The 24,632-nt window shown below is 40.5% G+C and overlaps 1 protein-coding gene and 1 pseudogene across 1 annotated transcript; one reads left to right on the top strand and one right to left on the bottom strand.

Annotated features, from left to right (window-relative positions):
* The first annotated feature begins 15,184 nt into the window (after positions 1-15,184).
* LOC125079676 (glyceraldehyde-3-phosphate dehydrogenase-like) lies at positions 15,185-16,169 on the top strand (annotated as a pseudogene).
* A 313-nt stretch (positions 16,170-16,482) lies between these two features.
* Positions 16,483-17,415, bottom strand: LOC125078791 (olfactory receptor 145-like). The gene has a single exon (XM_047691966.1). It carries the CDS (start codon positions 17,413-17,415, stop codon positions 16,483-16,485), a length of 933 nt encoding a protein of 310 aa, XP_047547922.1.
* Positions 17,416-24,632: the final 7,217 nt, after the last annotated feature.

Raw genomic sequence — 24,632 nt, forward strand, 5'->3', positions numbered from 1 at the left:
TGTGAACACAGGAGAAAAAAGTTACACAGAAAACAATTGAACATTTCCCACCATATCTCCTCTCACAGAAGTTGGGTTTGTACTGGGAATATCTGAGTCTACCCAAAACTGGACCCACAGAATCTGCTTTGTCATTATCATGAATCTACTGACATGGACACTTCCTTATTAGGGGCTCTATAAGCTGTAAAACAAAGAGCATTAAAACTTAGCCTACAAAATGAAGGCCAAGGCTTCCATATGCCAACAGGACTGCTGTCAAAACCAAAGGTTAGGGAGAAGATTGGACCAGAAAGGAATTGCCTTCTCTCATTTCACTTCTTTGACCACATGACCCTCCACTAACCAGTAAAATGGAGACAGCACCCCTACCAAACCGGTGCAGATCACTGTATAAAGATATACAAATCACTGTATAAAGAAGATATGGTGCTGGCTTTCAAGGGGATTGGATTTCTTGTGGTGGGAATGAGGAACATTGTTCTAATCCAAAAATAAGGACCAGAGTCTAGGAGAGTTCAAGTTCCTGCCCCACGTACAGAGTAAAAACAATGAATGTAGAAGAGTGAGAGTTCCATCAATGGAACTGACCAATAAATTGCATCCTTGAAGCCTAATAATATTTCTAAACCCTCCTTGCTCCATCACCCTCCCCTAAACCTGTCCTTCTACCAATTTCATGTGAGTCTGAGAACTGCAAAGAACTGGAAAGAAATTGGCATCTTTGATCCTAGACTTCCATCATAAAAGAAAGACATGAATAGGCACACCTGGGTGGCTCAGTCAGTTGAGCGTCTGCCTTCAGCTCAGGTCATGATTCCAGGGTTCTGGGATGAAGCCCCACATCCAGCTCCCTGCTCAGCAAGAAGTCTGCATCTCCCTCTGCTCCTGCTCTCTCAAACATTGTTTCTCTCAAATAAATAAATAAAATCTTTTAAAAAATAAAGCGAAAGACATGAGTATAAATGGAATTCAGAAACTCACCCTCCTTAGGCAAGAACACCTTGGTCTTTCCTTACCGGTATGACCCCTGTGCTCTTGAAAGGGCAAACTCTGTGGCTTTGCTCCCTTCAATTCTATGAGGACACAGCCCACACTTAATTTCTGATGAGCCCTGGAAATCCTTCTGAACCACAGACAGTAATTACTGACTCTCAGTTCTCTTAAGCAGCAGACCAAAATAAACAGCCTTTATTATGATCATTTTGCATTTGGTAAATCACAGAAGACTAGAGGTGAGGGCAATGATATAATATTCTCAGTTATAAACAGGGCAGAAGCTTGCTCAGTCTCTCTTCCACAGGGAATGGTTTCTGGGATAATAGGGTCTTGAGAGGATTGTATTTACACAAAGGACCACAATGGGTTTCTAGTTCCTTTGGAGCTAAAATTTTAGTCAAGGTTACACTCCACTGGAGGGATCAGACATCCCCTGAGGGGAGCCAAAAATAAATTCCCATTTCCAGGTCAGCAACATGGAGGAAGAGGAAGCTCTAGAATTTCCTACTCTACATGGACACCCTGATTCAAAAATGATTCACATACATGTATTCCTGTTCTAAAAAATCCAGACAGTGGTTATGGTAGTCCTGTTCCGAGTTAAACAATGAATCTTTACACATTCCCTAACATTTTAGGGAAATTCTAGATACCCTTTTCTTATAACAGTTATGCTTGCACAGCACCTTCAAAGTGGAACAATTTGAGCCAGTTCCTGGCTTCTCCCTAGGGAGGGAAAGAATTGCACCATCTGTCCAATGCTCCAACTTTTAATACATGTGCCTAGAAGACTGGCTTCTAGATAGTCTGTGTCAGAAAGCAAAGGGGATACAGGACACAGCATACTTCAGCTGCCCTGGGAGAGAGACAAAGAGATGGTGGTGTGAGCTGGAAGCCACCAGAGCTCCTTCCCCTGGCTCAGCATAAAGGAAGTGATTGAAAAGCTCTTTTTTGCAGCTTCTCACTGGTGAGGAAAAAAATGTGCCCTATGCATCCAGCAAGCAATACAACTTATCTGTGAGCTGTGTGAGGAATTGGTTTCAGTCCTGCTTGTTTTAGAACACAGACACAATCCAGCACACAATGGATGAAAACAGGGTTGGGGGGGAGCATGGGGAGAAGGGGGTCACTGCAACTAATAGCAAAGAAAGAGGGTTAGACTGCACAAAATTGAGAGGCCTCCAAAGTCTCTGGCCAGGCTTGTTGGTGATACCTTCTCTAGTCCAAGGCCAGTCCGTGAATGTCAGGACAGATGGGTGTTTTGTCTAATGTGCAGACACCAGTATAGAGAATCAATGAAAATGAAGACAAGTTGAAATACTTTCCAAAAAGGAATAAGAGCTATCTCCACAAACTGACACTAACGAAATGAAAATATGTGACTTACCTGACAGAGAATTGAAATGACTGTCCTAAGATGCTCACTGGAGTCAGAGAACAATACACAAACCAAGAGAAAATTTCAACACAGAGACAGAAAACCTAAAAGTATTAAACAGAAATCATGGAGCTGAGAAACACAATATCTGAACTAAAAAATTTAGTACAGGGGCTCAAGAACAAAGGAGACTGAACAAAAGAGAGGATTGTTAATTTGATTAAAGATCACTGTATAAAGAAGATATGGTCCATATATGCAATGGAATATTATGCTTGCATCAGAAAGGATGAATACCCAACTTTTGTATCAACATGGAAGGGACTGGAAGAGATTATGCTGAGTGAAGTAAGACAACCAGAGACAGTCAATTATCATAAGGTTTCACTTACTTGTGCATAAGGAATAATGCAGAGGACACTGGGACAAGGAGAGGAGAAGGAGGTTGGGGGAAATTGGGGGAGGAGATGAACAATGAGAGACTGTGGACTCTGAGAAAGAAACTGAGGTTTGGGGAGGGAAGGGGGTTGGGAGTTGGATGAGCCTGGTGGTGGGTACTAAGGAGGGCACATATTGCATGGAGCACTGGGTGTGATGCATAAACAATGAAACTTGGAACACTGAAAAAATAAAATAAAGTTTAAAAAATCTGGATACTTTGTGAAAATCAGATGGAAATAGTACATAGCTAATTTGGGAACTATACTGATGATGAATCTAGGAATACCATCTAGACACCTCGGTGTCTAGGTGAAATAGTTTGATGATACATTTCTTGATGTTCTGGATGATGATAACGAGAGAAAGTGCCACAGCTATGGTTCAGTGATGACTTACACGAAGCATGTTTTAAGTAACCCAGATACATTATCTTATACGATGCTCTAAAATTCTTGGTTTTCCTCAAGCTTAATTGATGTATACTTATTAAATAAAAATTGTATGTTTATAAAATGTAAAAATCACTGTAAATTATTCTGACAGGAGGGTGAAATGAAAAAGAACAAAAAATACTGAAGAAATCCTGAAAGACTTATTGTATAATACCAAGTGAATCAATATCTGCATTTCAGCAACCCCAGGAGGAGAAGAGAGTTCAAAAGAACCAGAAAACCTATTCAAGGAAAAACCGGCTGAAAAATTTCCAAACCATGTCAACTTTCAACACTGTGACCAATTTATACAAAGATAAAACCCAGAAAAATTGCATAATGAGTACACACACACACACACACACACACACACACACACACACGGTCAACTGCTTACCCACTCTCCAGTTTACTTAATTGGGCTAACCTGACTTCCACCTTCAGACTCAGGTCTACACCAATTTACAGGAACAGTGCTGATCTAGGCAGGTGAGATATAAAACCCTCTAACCCAATATTCTGGACTCAATGCAAATTTACTGACTGCTGAGTCACCTCTCAACTTGAATTATGTGTTTCGTATCTGGGTCTGTTTCAATCATTATGCTTTATGCTAACTCTGGCGATTGAAGCAGTACTTTCTCTATGCCTAAATATGTCCATCTTTCTACATTCTCAAATTCTAATCATCACACCATTATCAAAGTATGCCTAAAGAAGTTCTTTAAGACTTTATCAAGAATACAGAAAGGGTTCAGAAAGTGAAATTACATAATATGTAGGAGAACCATCTCCTCTTTACCTTTACATAAACATAATGACATACAACCTATAAGAGACCTATACAATGGGGTTCTCGATGGAGTTGGCTCCTCCCAGAACCTGGTGGAAGGTCTTCATTGAGTGTAGTAAAAGCACTGTCTCTGCTCCAGACTGGTTTACATTACTCCACACTACTCTAGTTCCGGTTTCGTCTGTGTGAGCCATTCTTTTTTTTTTTTAATTTCTTTTCAACATAACAATATTCATTGTTTTTGCACCACACCCAGTGCTCTATGCAATCCGTGCACTCACTAATACCCACTACCTGGATCCCCCAACATCCCACACCCCACCCCTTCATGATCCTCAGGTAGTTTTTCAGAGTCCATAGTCTCTTATGGTTCAACTCCCCTTCCAATTTCCCTCAACTCCCTTCTCCTCTCTAACTCCCCTTGTCCTCCATGCTATTTGTTATGCTCCACAAATAAGTGAAACCATATGATAATTGACTCTCTCTGCTTGACTTATTTCACTCAGCATAATCTCTTCCAGTTCCATCCATGTTGCTACAAAAGTTGGGTATTCATCCTTTCTGATGGAGGCATAATACTCCATAGTGTATATGGACCACATCTTCCTTATCCATTTGTCCGTTGAAGGGCATCTTGGTTCTTTCCACAGTTTGGCAAACGTGGCCATTGTTGCTATAAACATTGGGGTACAGATGGCCTTTCTTTTCACTACATCTGTATCTTTGGGGTAAATACCCAGTAGTGCAATTGCAGGATCATAGGGAAGCTCTATTTTTAATTTCTTAAGGAATCTCCACACTGTTCTCCAAAGAGGCTGCACCAACTTGCATTCCCACCAACAGTGTAAGAGAGTTCCCCTTTCTCCACATCCTCTCCAACACATGTTGTTTCCTGTCTTGCTAGTTTTGGCCATTCTAACTGGTGTAAGGTGGTATCTCAATGTGGTTTTAATTTGAATCTCCTGATGGCTAGTGATGATGAACATTTTTTCATGTGTCTGATAGCCATTTGTATGTCTTCATTGGAGAAGTGTCTGTTCATATCTTCTGCCCATTTTTTGATATGATTATCTGTTTTGTGTGTGTTGAGTTTGAGGAGTTCTTTATAGATCCTGGATATCAACCTTTTGTCTGTACTGTCATTTGCAAATATCTACTCTCATTCCGTGGGTTGCCTCTTTCTTTTCTTTGTTTCTTTGTTTCTTTGTTTCCTTTGCTGTGCAGAAGCTTTTGATTTTGATGAAGTCCCCAAAGTTCATTTTCGCTTTTGTTTCCTTTGCCTTTGGAGACATATCTTGAAAGAAGTTGCTGTGGTTGATATTGAAGAGGTTACTGCCTAGGTTCTCCTCTAGGATTTTGATGGATTCCTGTCTCACGTTGAGGTCTTTTATCCATTTCGAGTTTATTTTTGTGTACGGTGTAATAGGATTGTCAGATTTCATTCTTCTACATACAGCTGTCCAATTTTCTCAGCACCATTTATTGAAGAGACCGTCTTTTTTCTACTGTATATTTTTTCCTGTTTTGTCAATGATTATTTGACCATAGAGTTGAGGGTCCATATCTGGGCTCTCTACTCTGTTCCACTGGTCTATGTGTCTGTTTTTGTGCCAGTACCATGCTGTCTTGGTGACCACAGCTTTGTAGTAAAGCTTGAAATCAGGTAACGTGATGCCCCCAGATTTATTTTTGTTTTTCAACATTTCCTTAGTGATTCGGGGTCTCTTCTGATTCCATATAAATTTTTGGATTATTTGCTCCAGCTCTTTGAAAAATACCAGTGAAATTTTGATCGGATTGGCATTAAAAGTATAGATTGCTCTAGGCAGTAGAGACATTTTAACAATGTTTATTTTTCCGATCCAAGAGCATGGAATGGTCTTCCATCTTTTTTTGTCTTCTTCAATTTCTTTCATGAGTGTTCTGTAGTTCCTCAAGTACAGTTCCTTTACCTCTTTGGTTAGGTTTATTCCCAGGTATCTTATGGTTCTTGGTGCTATAGTAAATGGAATTGATTCTCTAATTTCCCTTTCTGTATTTTAATTGTTAGTGTATAAGAAAGGCACTGATGTCTGTGCATTGATTTTGTATCCTGCCACGTTTTTTCTCTTCTATAGAACCCCCCCCTTAATATTTCCTGCAGTGTCAGCTTGGTGGTTGCATAGTCTTTTAAGCCTTGCCGGTCTTGGAAACTCTTTATCTCTCCATCCATTTTGAATGTCAGTCTTGCTGGATAAAGTATTCTTGGCTGCATGTTCTTCTCATTTAGTGCCCTGAATATATCTTGCCAGCCCTTTCTGGCTTGCCAGGTCTCTGTGGACAGGTCTGACGTTATTCTGATGGGCTTTCCTCTGTACGTAAGGATCTTCTTTTTCCTGGCTGCTTTCAAGGGGGTCTGCCTACAACTATAATTCTTTATTCTTAGTATTAGGTGTCTCGAGGACTTTCGAGAACCTACAGTCTTGGGGGGGAACCGTTCTGCCTCTAGTACATGAACGCTGGTTCCGTTCCCGAGATTGGGAAAATTTTCATGGACAACTTGTTCCACTATATCTTCTAGACTTCTTTCTTTCTCCTCCCCTTCAGGGATTCCAATAATTCTGACGTTGGAACATTTCATGGCATCATTTACTTCCCTGATTCTGTTTTCATGACTTCTAAGCTGTTTGTTCCAGGCTTCCTCCTGATCCTTTCTATTTGTTTGTCCCCCAGATCACTAATTCTATCTTCTGTCTCAGTTACCCTAGCTTTGAGAAAATTTAGATTAGATTGGAACTCATTGAGAGCATTTGAACATCATCCCTGGTGGCTTTCAGTTCTGCCCTAATCAATTCCGTTTGGTCATCTATGAGTTTCTCCAACCTAGCTATTGCCTAATATTTGTTAGCCTAAATTCCCTTTCCAACATATTGTCTATGTCAATAGCCATTAGCTCTGTTGCAGAAGGCCCATCCTCTGTATTTTTCTTCTGTTGGGCATTCCTCCTCCTAGTCATTTTGGTGAGAGATGACTGAACGGATGTAGCTGGGTGTATCAACCGTGGTGCAGTCAAGGTGCACCCTGGAACGCTTCTGAGCAATCAGGATTCCCCACCCAAATGAGAGAAAAAAGAAAAGAAAAAGAAAAAAGAGAGACAGAGAGAGACAGGAAAAAAAGGGAAGATAAAAGAGAAGGCTCAGCCCAAATAGACCCCAAGGTAAAATTGATGAAGTATACAAACAGAAGCAGACAAACAAAAAGACTGATAAAAGTATATGACAAGAGAAAAAAATATATATATGCAAAAAAAGGAAGAACCTCGTCAAAAAGAACCCCAAGTAATAAGATTTATATACTATTAGGACAAACACAAATACACAGAAACACTGGCGGAAGAAAAAGATGGGAGAGTGGTTATAAATTCTCAGTGTAGGTGAGGAAGTTTATTTAATTCTTCCTGGATGTATCTTGATATCTTTGTTAAAAGGACTCAACTTTCCTAAGATAAAGGGGAATTAAAAATTGGTTTACCTATAGGGGTCGCATTGATTGGGGAAAGGGGGTTACCTTGAAGTTTAACTCTATATGAATATTAGAAAATAAAAATAAAAAAGGAATAAACCTGACTAAACTAAATTAAAATTTTAAAAAAAATTTAAAAAATAGAAAAGCAAAAAAACCCTACAGGTGTATGTATCAAAAAGTTCCGGTTAAAGTGTGTAAACCTGGCGATTCACAGACCTGTACCCCTGGGGATAAAAATATATGTTTATAAAAAAATAAAATTAAAAAAAAAAAAGAAAAGGTTAAAAAAAAAACGTTCAGGTTAGAAGGTTATTATGGAATTTGATGTACTGGACATCTCACTGTGATGGTAAATAGGTTAAAAAATTATCTATATAAAAAAAATGAACCAGAATAGTGGGAATGAATTAAAAATAAAAGTTGTATCTATGAAGCAGTGGTTGTTCTCTTGTAGTCTTTTTTTTTTTTTCTTTCTTGGTTTGTTTTCTGGGGGAGGGGCCTGCCACGTGGGTTTTCAGTCAATGATGTTCCCTAAATCCTCCTTCCCTCAATGGGGTGGGCTCTATGGAAACCGGTTTTTTCAGGCTTTTGTTCTCTGCAGGTTTTTATGTTTGTTCACTTCTTTTCTCTCGCGTTGACAGCTTTTGATGGGTTTTGGAGGTTTAGAGGAAAGCAAACGGCACCCCGACCTCCCTCTCAGAGAGAAGCCTCAGTCTGCTTCCCTGTGGGTGCTGCAGAGCCCATATAAATTCCCCCTTGGCCACTGGCAGAGCAGGTTCCGAGTCGTGGTCCCTGGGTACCCAGGATCTCCTGCTTGTATCCAAAACCATGGCAGTGGCGGCTGTCTGGGCAGCTCCAGATCGCCAGAGAGGTTCCAAGCAGTGATAGAACACTGAGATTTCCCCACTGGCCGGGGCTGAGATTGCCTGGTCTTTCTGGGTCTAAGAGCACCAGACTTGCTCGCACCTCTCTCAGGGGAGGGTGTGGGGCTCACATGTCTCAGTCTCTGACAGCACCGGGCAGCATTCTTCCATCTGGCGAGGCTCCCAGCCCCTTCCAGGAACTGGACCCCACGTGTTCTCAGGTGTGCTGGCGGCTCAGGGACCAAGACCTGGTTTCTCCACCACACTCTCTCTGGCTCAGCGCCAGTGGAGGCTGTCCTGGGTCCGGGGACTTAAGCCCCTGTCCCTAACTGCCCCGATTCCCACAATTTCCCCCTGCGATCCTCTGCTCTTTTTGAGTGCTTTCAACCAGACTCCAAGTTAATGCTGGTCCCCAGATGCAGGGCACTCCCCTATTGGTGTATTACTTTCCAATTGGTCGCCTCTGGTGGCTCCCTCCCCCTTTTGTTTATCTTCGGATATCAGTCTGTCCTTCCCACTCCGTTTTACCTGCCCACTGGCGTCTTCTGCTCCTGTAGAGATCCAGACGTGTATATATCTGATCTCAGGTTGATTTCATGGGTGATCGGAGTTCTTTGGTAGGTAAGCAGCTCACTTTAGGGTACAGGTTGAAATAGCACCTCCTCCTACTTCCCCGCCATCTTGTTTTCTGTGTGAGCCATTCTATTCTGTACTTGGAAGGCTGTTCCCTTCACCTGAGCCTTTCTTCTGAGTCTTGGCTTATTGATTCCTTAAATATTTAATTTAAACCCAGGTAGAATCCAAGTTTTTCAGCCATAATTTACCATGATAGTTAGCTTACATATATACATCAAAGTCTACAAAATATACCCTTCAACCATTATTATAAACTGAACAGCTTACAATGAACTTACAGACCTATAAACAGAGTATTCCGAGTCCCAGAGCCCTCTGTGTGCCCCTAGTCCTCCCATTCTCCACCACAATACTGATACAATCATGCCCCAGTTTTTGTTCACAGCTTCATCTCTTAAGTGGGCCCCCATGTTGCTCCACGTCCAGCCAGAAGAAGTATGAGGAGAACGTGGAAATGATTATTAGAGTCAACCCTGATGTGTTTCCACATATTGTGGAGGCCAATATAAAATAAGAATATACTCACACGTTCTAAATTAGACAATAGAGCTTCCGAATATAAAGTGGCAAAGATACTCTCTCGACAATTGCTTAGATTAGCATGTTGCTTTCATTTGTGTTCTGAGACTTTTTATTCATGGAAACCATTTTCATGTTCCATGGATATTTTAAAATATAGTACATTAACAATAATAATAAAAATAGTAAGCTGGTATATGTAGAATCAAAACACCAAGTCCCAGTCTCAGCTCTACCAGTTACAATTTGTAATCTGTCACAAACCATGAAAACATCTAAGCATCAGTTTCATCAACAAGGAAATGAAACTAAGCTTCTCTCTCCTTTTTATCTCACTTTCTTTTCCCTTGAAATATAAGAAGTGACTGATGTGACAGAGCAGAAAAATTAAAACACATTAAGAGCAATTGTAACACCCTGCACATCTCTATATTAATATTTGAATAGGCTTATTTAACTTTATGTCAGAGACAGAGGCTCCCCAGCCTTTTTGATGCCCCCAGCCATTGTACTCACTGAGAAGAAGAGAGTCTTTCCCTCGGAAAGTAAGACTTCACATTGGGTATGATTTTCATGTTTAAAGGTACATATTTTATACAACTAAGCCCTGCAGATACACCGACTACTTCACCTGGTGGTCAGCTGATAACACAATAACATGCCCCAATGCACAAAGAAAAACGAACTTATGCCAGACTCAGGGGAAAATAGCATTTGTGTCTCCCAACATGGACATCAATTCAACAAAATCAATTTCAGAAGTAATTTTGATCATATAGAATTGAAATTAGAATCTATCTACTCTATTGGATTATGAAAACCTACATTTATATCATTCTCTTACTATGCCTTATTTATATTTGTAACATACACCCCAATTCCACACATTGCTAGGTACTCAGAGGTACAAAATGCTCTGTGCATGTGTGTGTGTGTGTACACATATGTGTGTGCATAGTATGTGTGTTACATTGAACAAGCAAATGATTAAAGCAATAGCCACTTCCTTTCCTCAATTCAGTAAGTACATCCTGATCTGCTCCTCTTCTCAGGCCTGGGTTCCATAACATGCAATCAATGCTGGGCAGTAATCTCATAAAATAAAAGACTTCAAGACTGTGTGTGTGTGTGTGTGTGTGTGTGTGCGCACGCGCGCGCGCATGCATGTTGAGGGAGGCAGTGTCAGGAGGAGTGGAGAATGAGGTTCAATAAATGTAGGGGTTCAGCAATTAAAAGGACATGGAACTCAGAACCCCTTGTACTTCTGCTTTTCATGACTCCTGAATCTCAGTGAACCCTAGTCATGCCCACTACAAGCCTGGTCTGAGCAGCACCAGCAGCTCATGTATAGAAAGTTTGCACAAAACAATTCAGAATGTAATCAACTTTGCTTCCAATTCTGAAGTAGGAGGATCATTTTTTTATTACTATTATTGACCAGAAAGTCCAAGCTTTCACACTGATTCAGAGACAGCTCTGTCCTAGGACAGGTACAGACCAATCCCATGATTTCCCTGCTTGACTCCTAGCTGGGACAATTTCAATAGATTCATATTTCCTCTCCTAACTTCTTTTATGGCCATTCACATAACACAAAAAAGCAAAAACTATAGTGGATATTCTATGTTGTGTGTATAACACACCTGACTTGGTTCTCCTCCTTTTGAAAAAAGCCCCAGGGGCGCTGGGGGCTCAGTGGATTAAAGCCTCTGCTTTTGGTTCGGGTCATGATCCCAGGGTCTGGGGATCAAGCCCCGCATTGGACTCTCTGCTCAGCAGGGAGCCTCCTTCCTTCTCTCTCTCTCTGCCTGCTGCTTTGCCTACTTGTGATCTCTGTCTGCCAAATAAATAAGTAAATAAAAATCTAAAAAAAAAAAAGAAAAAAGTCCCAAACATATACAGTGCTTAAATTAGTAACCAGAAAGCTGTCAGCTGAGTTGCTTTTATGAAAACTTTGTAAATCTTACCTTTATAAACTGTTTTTATAACTTTTGTAACCATTTTAATGAACTTTTCCCTAAATAACGTGAAAAGGTGGAATTAAATTCAAAAGCTTATTCTTTCTGCAATAAAATATATATATATATATCATTCCTGAATTCTGAAACTAAAGCAGATTGCATTTGAATTTTGAGGCTTCTCTAATGAAAGATTAGTGACCAGACTTAACATATACTTTTAGGTACCTTAAATAGTGATAAAATAAATAACAAAATGGATGCACCTTTGAAATGTCTATAAGGGTTCCTGAATAGCACAAACATTATTTACATATTGACACACCTTTTTCAATAAGTAATACAATGTCATCAAAACAGAGCCTGGGTGGGGCGGGGGAGCGCCTGGGCGGCTCAGTAGGTTAAAGCCTCTGCCTTGGGCTCAGGTCATGATCTCAGGGTCCTCAGCAGGGAGCCTGCTTCCCTTCCTCTCTCTCTGCCTGCCTCTCTGCCTACTTATGATCTCTGTCTGTCAAATAAATAAATAAAATCTTAAAAAAAAAAAAAAAAAAAAGAAAAGAAAACAGCCTGAGAGTGGGTATTAGGGAGGGCATGTATTACATGGAGCACTGGGTGTGGTGCATAAACAATGAATCTTGGAACACTGAAAAGAAAAAAATTAAGTTAAAAAAAAACAGACACTAAGTAAAAGAAAAACAAAATTATAAATTACAACAAAAATCAGCTATTTTGTATAAATAAAACTTGTCAAATGAAAATCACACATGTTGATATGGAGGTCAGGGGATGTGGTATGACAGGTCATTTAAAAACAGTAAGTCAATAACTCTGTAATGACAGATTGTAACTACATTTTTCATGGTGAGCATTTGGTTATGCATATAAATCTCAGATCACTATGTTGTAAATGTGAAACTAATAGAATATTGTATGTCAACTATACTTCAATTAAAAATTAATTTTTAAAATAAGTAATAAATAATGGGGTGCCTGGGTGGCTCATTGGGTTGAGCCTCTGCCTTCGGCTCAGGTCATGATCTCAGGGTCCTGGGATCAAGCCCCACATCGGGCTCTCTGCTTGGTGGGGAGACTGCTTCCCTCTCTCTCTCTCTGACTGCCTCTGCTTACTTTTGATCTCTGTCTCTCAAATAAATAAATAAGATCTTAAAGAATAATAATAAAATAAATAATAAATAAGTTGAACATCTAAAGCATAAACAAGACAATAAACCAGTTATGCTAAATTTCACAATAGCTGATTATTGAATGGAAATCAGAAAAGTGGTAAACTATTAAGTATAATTAAAGCTGTCTTAGAAATATTTAATGAATCTTGGAACTCTGAAAAAATAAAAGAAAATTTAAAAATAAAAATAAAAAAAGTAAAAAAAAGAAATATTTAAATCATAACTTAAGGATTAAATTTTTTTCTTTGTTTTAAGGTTTTATTTATATTCTAGTTATTTAACAAATAGTGTAATACTGGTTTCAGGAATATAATTTAGGATTAAGGACTTTTAGAGTAATCATCTTTTTGTGTTTTGTCAAAAGAAAAATAATCCAACATCCTACTGAAGAAAGGAAACTGTCACAATTTGGCTTATCCACCAAATGTTTCTCCCAAGTTGTCATTGCTCTCCCAGCTGCTATTTCAGGGTTTTTGTAACTTAAAATCCATAGAGGAGTCGCACCCAGAAGTCAAAAAACAGAAGTGATTTAGCTGTTTCCAGGTCCTCCAGCCCTGCTACTTTATCTATTTATTTTTTTACTGTATTCATGTAGCCACCATATACTACATCATTAGATTTTGATGCAGTGTTCAATGGTTCATTATTTGCATATAACACCCAGTGCTCATCACAACATGTGCCCTCCTTAATGCCCATCACCTGGTGTAAACATCAAATGACTTGTGCTTTTATCCTATCCAGAGAAATCCTGTGGTTCCCATAATATTTCTAGTGCCTTCTAGAAAGGAAGAGTCACAAAAGAGATGTCTTTTCTCCATCATTTGCTTTCTAAATCCCTTCATCTTGACTTGAATTTTGAATACCAAACACTATTTAAGCTCCTGTCCTCTGGGTTCCTGGTTCCTCATAAATATGGAGACCAATCTGGCCTTTTGGCCTTCATTCCCTAAAACTCTATTAATGTAGGATCCCCATGCATGGTAAGTTTTATCACAGCTGTATGGACACGATGGGGGGCAGAATTTCAGTACTCTGAACAGCAGGAGACAAAGTCGGATGAAAGGTGGTTTTAAACCTCATAGTCTTTTCCTACAGAGAGATTTCTTGTTTATTGTCCATGCGGTTTTTGGGTCCTGGCCCAATGTTTGTTGCTGGGTTCCTTTCTCTCCCATGCCCTTGTCTCTGAATTACTAGTACTTGAAAATATTTTAAAATATTTTTTAGTTAATTTGCAAAAAGCTCCTTGTTTCAGTCAATCATCTCTCTACTATCCTAGCCTAATAGGACTTCTCTTGGACAAGGAAAAGAACTATCACACTATTTTCCTAAAGCAACCATTACCCTGAGGGATATTTATGTGTAAGCCAAAAAGCACAGTCAACTTTCAAAATAAAAAATATTCTCATATTTTAGGATTATTGAAATAAACTAAAAATAAAAATAATAAAATGAAGTAGACAAAAAGTATATTTGAAAGAGCAGTAGACTTAAAATCAGGAGGCTACACTTTACCTAGACGTTTCCTTAATAAGCTGTATGATGTAATTCATTAACTTTCCGCAGCTTCAGTATCATGTCTATGCAATAAATATATATTGAGGATCACTTGTGTGTCCTATGGTAAATATGAAACCTCTATCAAGAGACGCTTAACATGTAGCATTTAGGTGGAAAGTGGATTATATTTTATGGATGTTCTGGAACCTGCTATATCTGTGAAACAGTGACATTTCAAGGAGACACATTATAGGCCAGGGAACTGTATAGACAGGAGTACACATTATCTGATTCCTGATTGCAATAGCACAGTGTAAGAAACTCCCCCCCCATAGGTACAAGATCACCCAGCTGTTACTTTACATGATCATTTACAGAATTGTTAATCCTTTCCAAGAGGAAAAAAAAATGCAAATTCCCTGACAAAGTAAAAATTTTGAAGGGGTGGGGGGTGGGAGGTTGGGGGAACCAGGTGGTGGGTATTAGAGAGGCCACGGATTGCATGGAGCACTGGGTGTGGTGCAAAAAAACAATGAATACTGTTATGCTGAAAAGAACTAAAAATTTTTTTAAAAAACAGAGATAAATTTATTCATTAATGTTATTTGTAAATGGTTAAAGAGGTAAAAAGGAAAAGACATTGTGAAAATGATGAGGAAGATCTTCTATAAAGAAATTGGAAACAGGAGCACCTGGGTGGCTCAGTTGGTTAAGCAACTGCCTTCTCTGCTCAGGTCATGATCCTGGATTCCAGGAATCAAGTCCAACATCAGGCTCCCAGCTCCATGGGGAGCCTGCTCCTCCCTCTGCCCTTCTCCCCTCTCATGCTCTCTCTCACTATCTCTCTCTCTCAAATGGATAAATAAAATTAAATTTAAAAAAAAGAAATTGGAAACAAACTGGGCTCTCTGCTCCTCCCTGTCTAACACACAGCCACATCTCCTGGTGCAGTGACAGCACCATCCCAAAGACAAGATGGTAAAGGTTGGAGTAAGCATATTTGGTGTTATTGGGCACCTGGTCACCAGGGCTCCTTTTAACTGTGAGAAAGTGGATGCTGTTGCCGTCAAGGACAACTTCGTTGACCTCAACTACATGACCTACATGTTCCAGTATGATTCCATCCATGGCAAACTCAAAGGCACAGTCAAGGCAAAAAACAGGTAACTTGTCATCAATGCAGAGCAAACCTCCATCTTCCAGGACCAAGATCCCACCAACATCAAACATGGAGATGCTGCTGCTGAGTATGCTGTGGAGTCCAATGCAGAAGGCTGTGCCTTACTTGAAGTTGGGGCCAAGAAGATCAGCATCTCTGCCCATTCTACTGATGCCCTGAAGTTTGGGATGGGAGTGAACAATGAGAAGTATGAAAACTTTCTCAAGATTGTCAGCAATGCCTCCTGAAGAACCAGCTGCTTGGCCTCTCTGGCCAGGGTCATCCATAACAACGTTGGCATCATGGAGGGACTCATGACCATAGTCCATGCCATAACTGCCACCAAGAAGACATTGCCAGGCCTGGCTGGGAAACTGTGGCATGATGGCTGAGAGGCTTCCCAGAACATTATTCCTGCTTCTATACTGATGGCACCAAGGTTATAGGCATGGCCATCCCTGAGCTGAATAGGGAGCGCACTGGCATGGCCTTCCATGTCACCATCCCAAAGTGTCAGTCGTGGATCTGAGCTGCCACCTGGAGAAAGCAGCTGAGTACTATAACATCAAGAAGCCGGTGAAGCAGGCATCAGAAGACCCCCTCAAGAGTTTCCTGGGCTTCACTGAGGATCAGGTAGTCACTTGCAATGTTAAAAATGACACCCAATCTTCCATCTTTGACGCTGGGGCTGGGGTTGTCCTCAATGACCACTTAGTCAAGTTCATATTTAAGTATGGTAATGAATTTGGCTATAGCAACATGTTGGTGAACTATATGCACTATATGGCTCTCAAGGAATAAGAGTCTACTGGACCAGTAGCCCTAGACAAAACAAGAAGAAAGAGGATCTCAGCTTGTGGGGAGCACATACACTGAGAATTTCCACACCTCTACACAGTTTCCATCCCAGAATCCCTGAAGCAGGGGAGGAATTGGGAAGCCCTAGCTTGTCACTGTATCCACCAAAAAACACTAGAAACAAACTGACAGAAAAATCAAATTTCCTTCATGGTGGTAACAAAGATACAGGATATTAACAATCCCACTAAACTATTCTGACAAAAGAAATCGAATATACCAGTCCTGTAACTGTACTCAGGGACAGTGATTCTGATCAAAATGTTCTACCACTTCGGGTTTTTCTCAGAGCAAATTTAACGTCTTTGTTCCTCAAGCTGTAAATGAAGGGGTTCATCAAGGGAACCACATTGGTATAAAAGACAGAAGAGATTTTTCCCTCACCCATCGACCCAACAGAAGATGGTTGAAGATACGCAAATGCACCAGATCCAAAATAGAGAGAAACAGCAAATATGTGGGAACTGCAGGTGCTGAAGGTTTTGGACCTGCCCTCAGGGGAGCTGATGCGCAGGATGCTGGACAGGATGAAACCATAGGAGACAAAGATGGTAACACTCGGTACAATGATATCTATGCCCACCGAAATGAAAATCACCAGCTCATTCACATATGTGCTGCTGCAGGAGAGGTGGAGCAGAGGGAGGATGTCACAAAAATAATGGTTGACAGTGTTTGCATCACAGAAGGTCAGTCTCAGCACGCATCCTGTGTTAGCCATGGCACCCGAAAATGCCATCAAATATGAACCAAGCATAAGGATGGAACACACTTTAGGGGACATGGCAACATTATATAAAAGTGGGTTACAGATGGCCACATAGCGATCATAGGCCATTGATGTCAGCATATAACATTCAGAAATACCAAAATCACAGAAAAAGAAAAGCTGGGTCATGCATCCCCTGTAGGAGATAATATTCCTCTTTGATGTGAAGTTAATCAGCATTTTGGGTGTAAATACAGAAGAATAACAGAGGTCTATGAAGGACAAATTCAAGAGGAAAAAGTACATGGGCATGTGCAGGTGTGAATTCAGCAGGATTAGAGTTATCAAGCCCAAATTTCCCAACACAGTGACCACATACATGAGTAGAATCAGGAAGAACAGGGGGAGCTGGAGATATGGTGAGTCTGTTAGCCCCATAAGAATAAATTCAGTCACAAGGGAAGCATTTTCAGCAGGCATTCTTCTTTAAGGGGATCTGTGAACACAGGAGAAAAAAGTTACACGGAGAACAATTCAACATTATCCACCATATCTCCTCTCACAGAAGTTGAGTTTGTACTGGGAATATTTGAGTCTACCCCAGACTGGACCCACAGAATCTGCTTTGTCATTATCATAAATCTAGTGACATGGACATTTTCTTATTAGACAGTCTATAAGCTGTAAAACAAAGAGCATTAAAACTTGGCCTACAAAATGAAGGCCAAGGCTTCTATATGCCAACATGACTGCTGTCAAAACCAAAGGTTAGGGAGAAGATTGGACCAGAAGGGAATTGCCTTCTCTCATTTCACTTGTTTGAACACATAAACCCTCCCCTAACCAGTAAAATGGAGGCAGCAACTCCACCAAACGGGTGCTGGCTTTCAGGAGTATTGGACTTCATGTGGTGGGAATGAAGAACATTGTTCTAATCCAAAATTAAGGACCAGAGTCTAGGAGAGTTCATGTTCCTGCCCCACGTACAGAGTAAAAACAATGAATGTAGAAGAGTGAGAGTTCCATCAATGGAACTGACCAATAAATTGCATCCTTGAAACCTAATAATGTTTCTAAACCTTCCTTGCTCCATCATGCTCCCCTAAACTGGTCCTTCTACCAATTTCATGTGAGTCTGAGGACTGCAAAGAACTGGAAAGAAATTGGCATCTTTGATCCCTAGACTTCTATCATAAAAGAAAGACATGAATAGGCACACCTGGGTGGCTCAGTCAGTTGAGCATCTGCCTTCAGCTCAGGTCATGATTCCAGGGTTCTGGGATGAAACTCCACATCCAGCTCCCTGCTCAGCAAGGAGTCTGCATCTCCCTCTCCCTCTGCTCCTGCTCTCTCAAACATTGTTTCTCTCAAATAAATAAATAAAATCTTTTAAAAAATAAAGCGAAAGACATGAGTATAAATGGAATTCAGAAACTCACCCTCCTTAGGCAAGAACACCTTGGTCTTTCCTCACTGATATTACCCCTTGTCCTCCTGAAAGGGCAGATTTAATCTCTGTGGCTTTTCTCCCTTTGATTCTATGAGGACACAGCCCACACTTAATTTCTGATGAGCCCTGGAAATCCTTCTGAACCACAGACAATAATTTCTGATTATCAGTTGTCTTAAGCAGCAGACCAAAATAAACAGCCTTTATTATGATCATTTTGCACTTGGTAAATCACAGAAGACTTAAGGTGAGGGCAATGATATAATGTCCTCAATTATAAACAGGGCAGAAGCTTGCTATGTTTCTTACGCAGGCAATGGTTTCTGAGCTTATAGGGTCTAGAGGGGATTGTATTTTCACAGAGGACCACAATGTGTCTCTAGTTCCTTTGGTGCTCAAAATTTTACTCAAGGTTTTACTCCACTGGAGGGATCAGACATCCCCCTAGAGGAGCCAAAAATAAATTCCCATTTCCAGGTCAGCAACATGACAGAACAGGAAGCTCTAGAATTTCCTACTCTCCATGGACACACTGATTCAAAAATGATTCACATACATGTATTCCTGTTCTAAAAAATCCAGACAGTGATTAAGTAGTCTTGATTCCAGTTAAAGAATGAATCTAGACACATTCCCTAACATTTTAGGGAAATTCTACATTTCCCTTTTTTTTTTTTTAACAGTTATACTTGCACAGCACCTTCAAATTGGAATAATTTGAAACCAGTTCCTGGCTTCTCCCTGGGGAAGGAAAGAATTGCACCATCTATACAATGTCCCAACTTTTAAAACATGTGCCTAGAAGACTGGCTTCTAGATAGTCTGTGTCAGAAAGTAGAGGGGATATAGGACACAGCATACTTCAGCTGCCCTGGGAGAGAGACAAAGAAATGGTGGTGTGGGCTGGAAGCCACCAGATCTCCTTCCCCTGGCTCAGCATAGAGGAAGTGATTGAAAAGCTCTTTTTGGTAGCTTCTCTCTGGTGAGGAAAAAAATGTGCCCTATGCATCCAGCAAGCAATAGAACTTATCTGTGTGCTTCCTGAGGGATTGGCTTCAGTCCTGTTTGTTTTAGAACACAGACACAATCCAGCACACAACAGATGAAGACAGGGGTGGGGGGGGAGCATGGGAAGAAGTTGGGGGCACTGCAACTAATAGCAAAGAAAGAGGGTTAGATTGCACAAAATTGAGAGGTCTCCAAAGTCTCTGGCCAGGCTTGTTGGTGGTACCTTCTCTAGTCCAAGGCCATTCCCTGAATGTCAGGACAGATGAGTGTTTTTGTCTAATGTGCAAACACCAGTGTAGAGAATCAATGAAAATGAAGACAAGTTGAAATACTTTCCAAAAAGGAATAAGAGCTATCTCCACAAACTGACACTAATGAAATGAAAATATGTGATTTACCTGACAGAGAATTAAAATGAGCGTCCTAAGATGCTCACTGGAGTCAGAGAACAATACACAAACCAAGAGAAAATTTCAGCACAGAGACAGAAATCTTAAAAGCATTCAACAGAAATCATGGAGCTGGCAAATACAATATCTGAACTAAAAAATTCAGCAGAGGGGCTCAAGAGCAAAGGAGATTGAAGAAAAGACAGGATCGTGAATTTGATTAAACATCTCTGTAGAAAGAAGATATGGTCCATATATGCAATGGGACGTTATGCCTCCATCAGAAAGGATGAATACCCAACTTTTGTATCAACATGGATAGGACTGGAAGAGATTATGCTGAGTGAGCTAAGTCAACCAGAGACAGTCAATTATCATATGGTTCACTTACTTGTGAAGCATAAGGAATAACACAGAGGACACTGGGACAAAGAGAGGAGAAGGGAGTTGAGGGAAATTGGAAGGGGAGGTGAACCATGAGAGACTATGGACTCTGAAAATCGATCTGAGAATTTTGAAGGGGTGGGAGGTTGGGGGCACCAGGTGGTGGGTATTGTAGAGGGCACGGATTGCATGGAGCACTGGGTGTGGTGCAAAAATAATGAATACTGTTATGCTGAAAAAATAAAAAAATTAAAAAAAATTACAACAAAAGTCAACTATTTTGTATAAATAGAACTTGTCAAATGAAAATCACACATGTTGATATGGAGGTCTGGGGATGTGATGTGGCAGGTCATTAAAAGAATAAGTCAATAACTCTGTGATGACAGATCGTAACTACATTTTTCATGGTGAGCATTTGGTTGTGTATATAAATGTCAGATCACTATGTTGTACATGTGAAACTAACAGAATATATGAGGAAGTGGAGATGCAACATGGGGGGTTAAGGGGGTAAGAAAATAATAAATGAAACAAGATGGGATCAGGAGGGAGACAAACCATGAGAGACTCTTAATCTCACAAAACAAACTGAGGGTTGCTGGGGGGAGAGGGGTCAGGAGAAGGTGGTGGGGTTATGGACATTGGGGAGGGTATGTGCTATGATGAGTGCTGTGAAGTGTGTAAATCTGGTGATTCACAGACCTGTACCCCTGGGGCTAATAATACATTATATGATTATAAAAAAATAAATAAAAAATTACAAAAAAGAATATTGTATGTCAATTATACTTCAATTAAAAATTAACTTTTAAAACAAATAATAAATAAATCGAGCATCTAAAACACAAACAAGACAACAAACCAGTTATGCTAAATTTCACAATAGCTAAATCTTGAATGGAAATCAGAAAAGTGGTAAAATACTAAGTATTATTAAAGTTATCTTAGAAATATTTAATGAATCTTGGATCATTGAAAAAATAAAAAAAATTAAAAATAATAAAATAAAAAGTAAAAAAAGAAATATTTAAATCATAATTAAGGATTAAACTTTTTTCTTTGTTTCAAGCTTTTATTTATATTCTAGTTAGTTAACAAATAGTTTAATATTGGTTTCAGGAATATAATTTAGGATTAAGGACTTTTAGAGTAGTCATCTTTTTGTGTTTTGTCAAAAGAAAAATAATCTAACATCCCACTGAAGAAAGGAAACTGTCGCAGTTTGGATTATCCACCATGTTTCTTTCATGTTGTCATTGCTCTCCATACTGCTATTTCAGGGTTTTGTAACTTAAAATCCATAGAGGAGTTGCACACAGAAGTCAAAAACCAGGAGTGATTTAGCTGTTTCCAGGTCCTCCAGCCCTGCTACTTTACCTGTTTATTTTTTTTTTAATTGTATTCATGTAACTGTGGAGGCCAAGAAAAACAAGGCTGTACCCACCTCAAGTCTAGCCCTGACATAAGTACAGCCATCTTGACAAAGCAAAAGCTGGCACCTTGCACCCCCTCTCCAGCCACTCCCCTCCCCTTGGTAGTATGTGTGAAAAAATAGTTAACAATCCTGCAAGACAGGAGTCTCCCTCAGTTTACAAATGTCCCAGTGCTAAAGCTCACTAACAAGGATGCTTGATAGGAGGAATGTGACATTCCACCAGGAAACTCCCAACTGTCTTCATGTTAGTGACCCATTAGAGGGAAAAACGACCTTGGTTTGATAATAACCAGGCCTCCAATATCCTGACAGTCTTCTTTACCCTGATAGCCCTTCTGAATATCCCCTTTGTCCTCACCCACCACCGAGTCCACCTCTACTCTGCCTTTAAAAACTCTGACTGTAATCTGGATCAGGTTCCAAGTCCCTACTCCGCTGTGTCGGGTATACTTGGGCCCAGGTTAGATTTGTCAAATAGGTGGGAGACAAGATGGTGGGGAAGTAGGAGGAGGCGCTGTTTCAACCTGTACCCTAAAGTGAGCTGATTACCTACCAAAGAACTCTGGTCACCCATGAAATCAGCCTGAGATCAGAATTATACACGTCTGGATCTCTACAGGGGCAGAAGATACCAGTGGGCAGGTAAAGTGGAGTGGGAACGTCAGACTGGCATCAGAATATAAACAAAAGAGGGAAGGAGCCACCAGAGGCAACCGACTGGAAAGTAATACCCCAATACGAGAGTGCCCTGCATCTGGGGACCAGCATTAACTTGCAGTCTGGTTGAAAGCACTCAAAAAGAGCAGAGGATCGAAGTGGGAAATTGTGGGAATCAGGGCGGTTAGGGACAGGGGCTTAAGTCCCCGGACCCAGGACAGCCTCCACTGGCGCTGAGCCAGAGAGAGTGTGGTGGAGAAACCAGGTCTTGGTCCCTGAACCGCCAGCACACCTGAGAACACATGGGGTCCGGCTACTGTGAGGGGCTGGGAGCCTCGCCAGATGGCAGAACGCCGCCTGTGCTATCAGAGCCTGAGACGCACGTGCCCCTCGCGTGCCCCACAACCTCCCCTGAGAGAGGTGCATGCAAGCCCAGTGTTCTTAGACCAGGCACTCTCAGCCGGGCCAGCGGGAAAATCTCAGTTGTGTGATCGCTGCTTGGAACCTCTCTGGCAGTTTGGAGCTGCCCAGACAGCCACCACTGCCGTGGTTTTGGGTACAAGCAGGAGATCCTGGGTCCCCAGGGACCACGACTCGGAACCTGCTCTGCCAGCGGCCAAGGGGGAATTTATATGGGCTCTGCAGCACCCACAGGGGAGCAGACTGAGGCTTCTCTCTGAGAGGGAGGTCAGGGTGCAGTTTGCTTTCCTCTAAACCTCCAAATACCATCAAAACTGTCAATGTGAGAGAAAAGAAGTGAACAAACATAAAAACCTCCAGAGAACAAAAGCCTGAAAAAAACAGTTTCCTCAGAGCCCACCCCTTTGAGGGGGGCGGGAGGACTTAACTCAGGGAACATCATTGACTGAAAACCCACGTAGCAGGCCCCTTCCCCAGAAAACCAACCAGGAAAGGAAAAAAAAAAACAAAAATGACAAGAGAACAACCACCACCACTTCATACATTCAACTTTTATTTTTAACTCATTCCCACTATTCTGATTCATTTTTTTTGTATAGATAATTTTTAACCTATTTACCATCACAGTGAGATGTCCAGTACATCAAATTCCGTAATAACCTTCTAACCTGAACTTTTTGATACATAACCTGTGTTTTTCTTTTGCTTTTCTATTTTTTAAATTTTTTTAAATTTTAGTTTAGTTTAGTCTAGTTTATTCCTCTTCTATTTTTATTTTCTAATATTCATATAGAGTTAAACTTCAAGGTAACCCCCTTTCCCCAATCAGTGCTACCCCTATAGGTAAACCAATTTTTAATTCCCCTTTATCTTAGGAAAGTTGAGTCCTTTTAACAAAGATATCAAGATACATCCAGGAAGAATCAAAACAAACTTCCTCACCCACACTGAGAATTTATAACCACTCTCCCATCTTTTTCTTCCGCCAGTGTTTCTGTGTATTTGTGTTTGTCCTAATAGTATATAAATCTTATACGTGGGGTTCTTTTTGACGAGGTTCTTCCTTTTTTTGCATATATATATATATTTTTTTCTCTTGTCATATACTTTTATCAGTCTTTTTGTTTGTCTGCTTCTGTTTGTATACTTCATCAATTTTCCTTGGGGCCCATTTGGGCTGAGCCTTCTCTTTTATCTTCCCTTTTTTTCCTGTCTCTCTCTGTCTCTCTTTTTTCTTTTTCTTTTCTTTTTTCTCTCGTTTGGGTGGGGAATCCTGATTGCTCAGAAGCGTTCCAGGGTGCACCTTGACTGCACCATGGTTGATACACCCAGCTACATCCGTTCAGTCATCTCTCACCAAAATGACTAGGAGGAGGAATGCCCAACAGAAGAAAAATACAGAGGATGGGCCTTCTGCAACAGAGCTAATGGCTATTGACATAGACAATATGTTGGAAAGGGAATTTAGGCTAACAATTATTAGGCAATAGCTAGGTTGGAGAAACTCATAGATGACCAAACGGAATTGATTAGGGCAGAACTGAAAGCCACCAGGGATGATGTTCAAATGCTCTCAATGAGTTCCAATCTAATCTAAATTTTCTCAAAGCTAGGGTAACTGAGACAGAAGATAGAATTAGTGATCTGGGGGACAAACAAATAGAAAGGATCAGGAGGAAGCCTGGAACAAACAGCTTAGAAGTCATGAAAACAGAATCAGGGAAGTAAATGATGCCATGAAATGTTCCAACGTCAGAATTATTGGAATCCCTGAAGGGGAGGAGAAAGAAAGAAGTCTAGAAGATATAGTGGAACAAGTTGTCCATGAAAATTTTCCCAATCTCGGGAACGGAACCAGCGTTCATGTACTAGAGGCAGAACGGTTCCCCCCCAAGACTGTAGGTTCTCAAAAGTCCTTGAGACACCTAATACTAAGAATAAAGAATTATAG

The sequence above is a fragment of the Lutra lutra genome, chromosome 10 (assembly GCF_902655055.1).
Source record: "Lutra lutra chromosome 10, mLutLut1.2, whole genome shotgun sequence".
Taxonomy (NCBI): Eukaryota; Metazoa; Chordata; class Mammalia; order Carnivora; family Mustelidae; genus Lutra; species Lutra lutra.

Coding starts and splice junctions, on each gene's coding strand:
- LOC125078791 (XM_047691966.1), bottom strand. CDS start 17,415: ATGCCTGCTGAAAATGCTTCCCTTGTGACTGAATTTATTCTTATGGGG.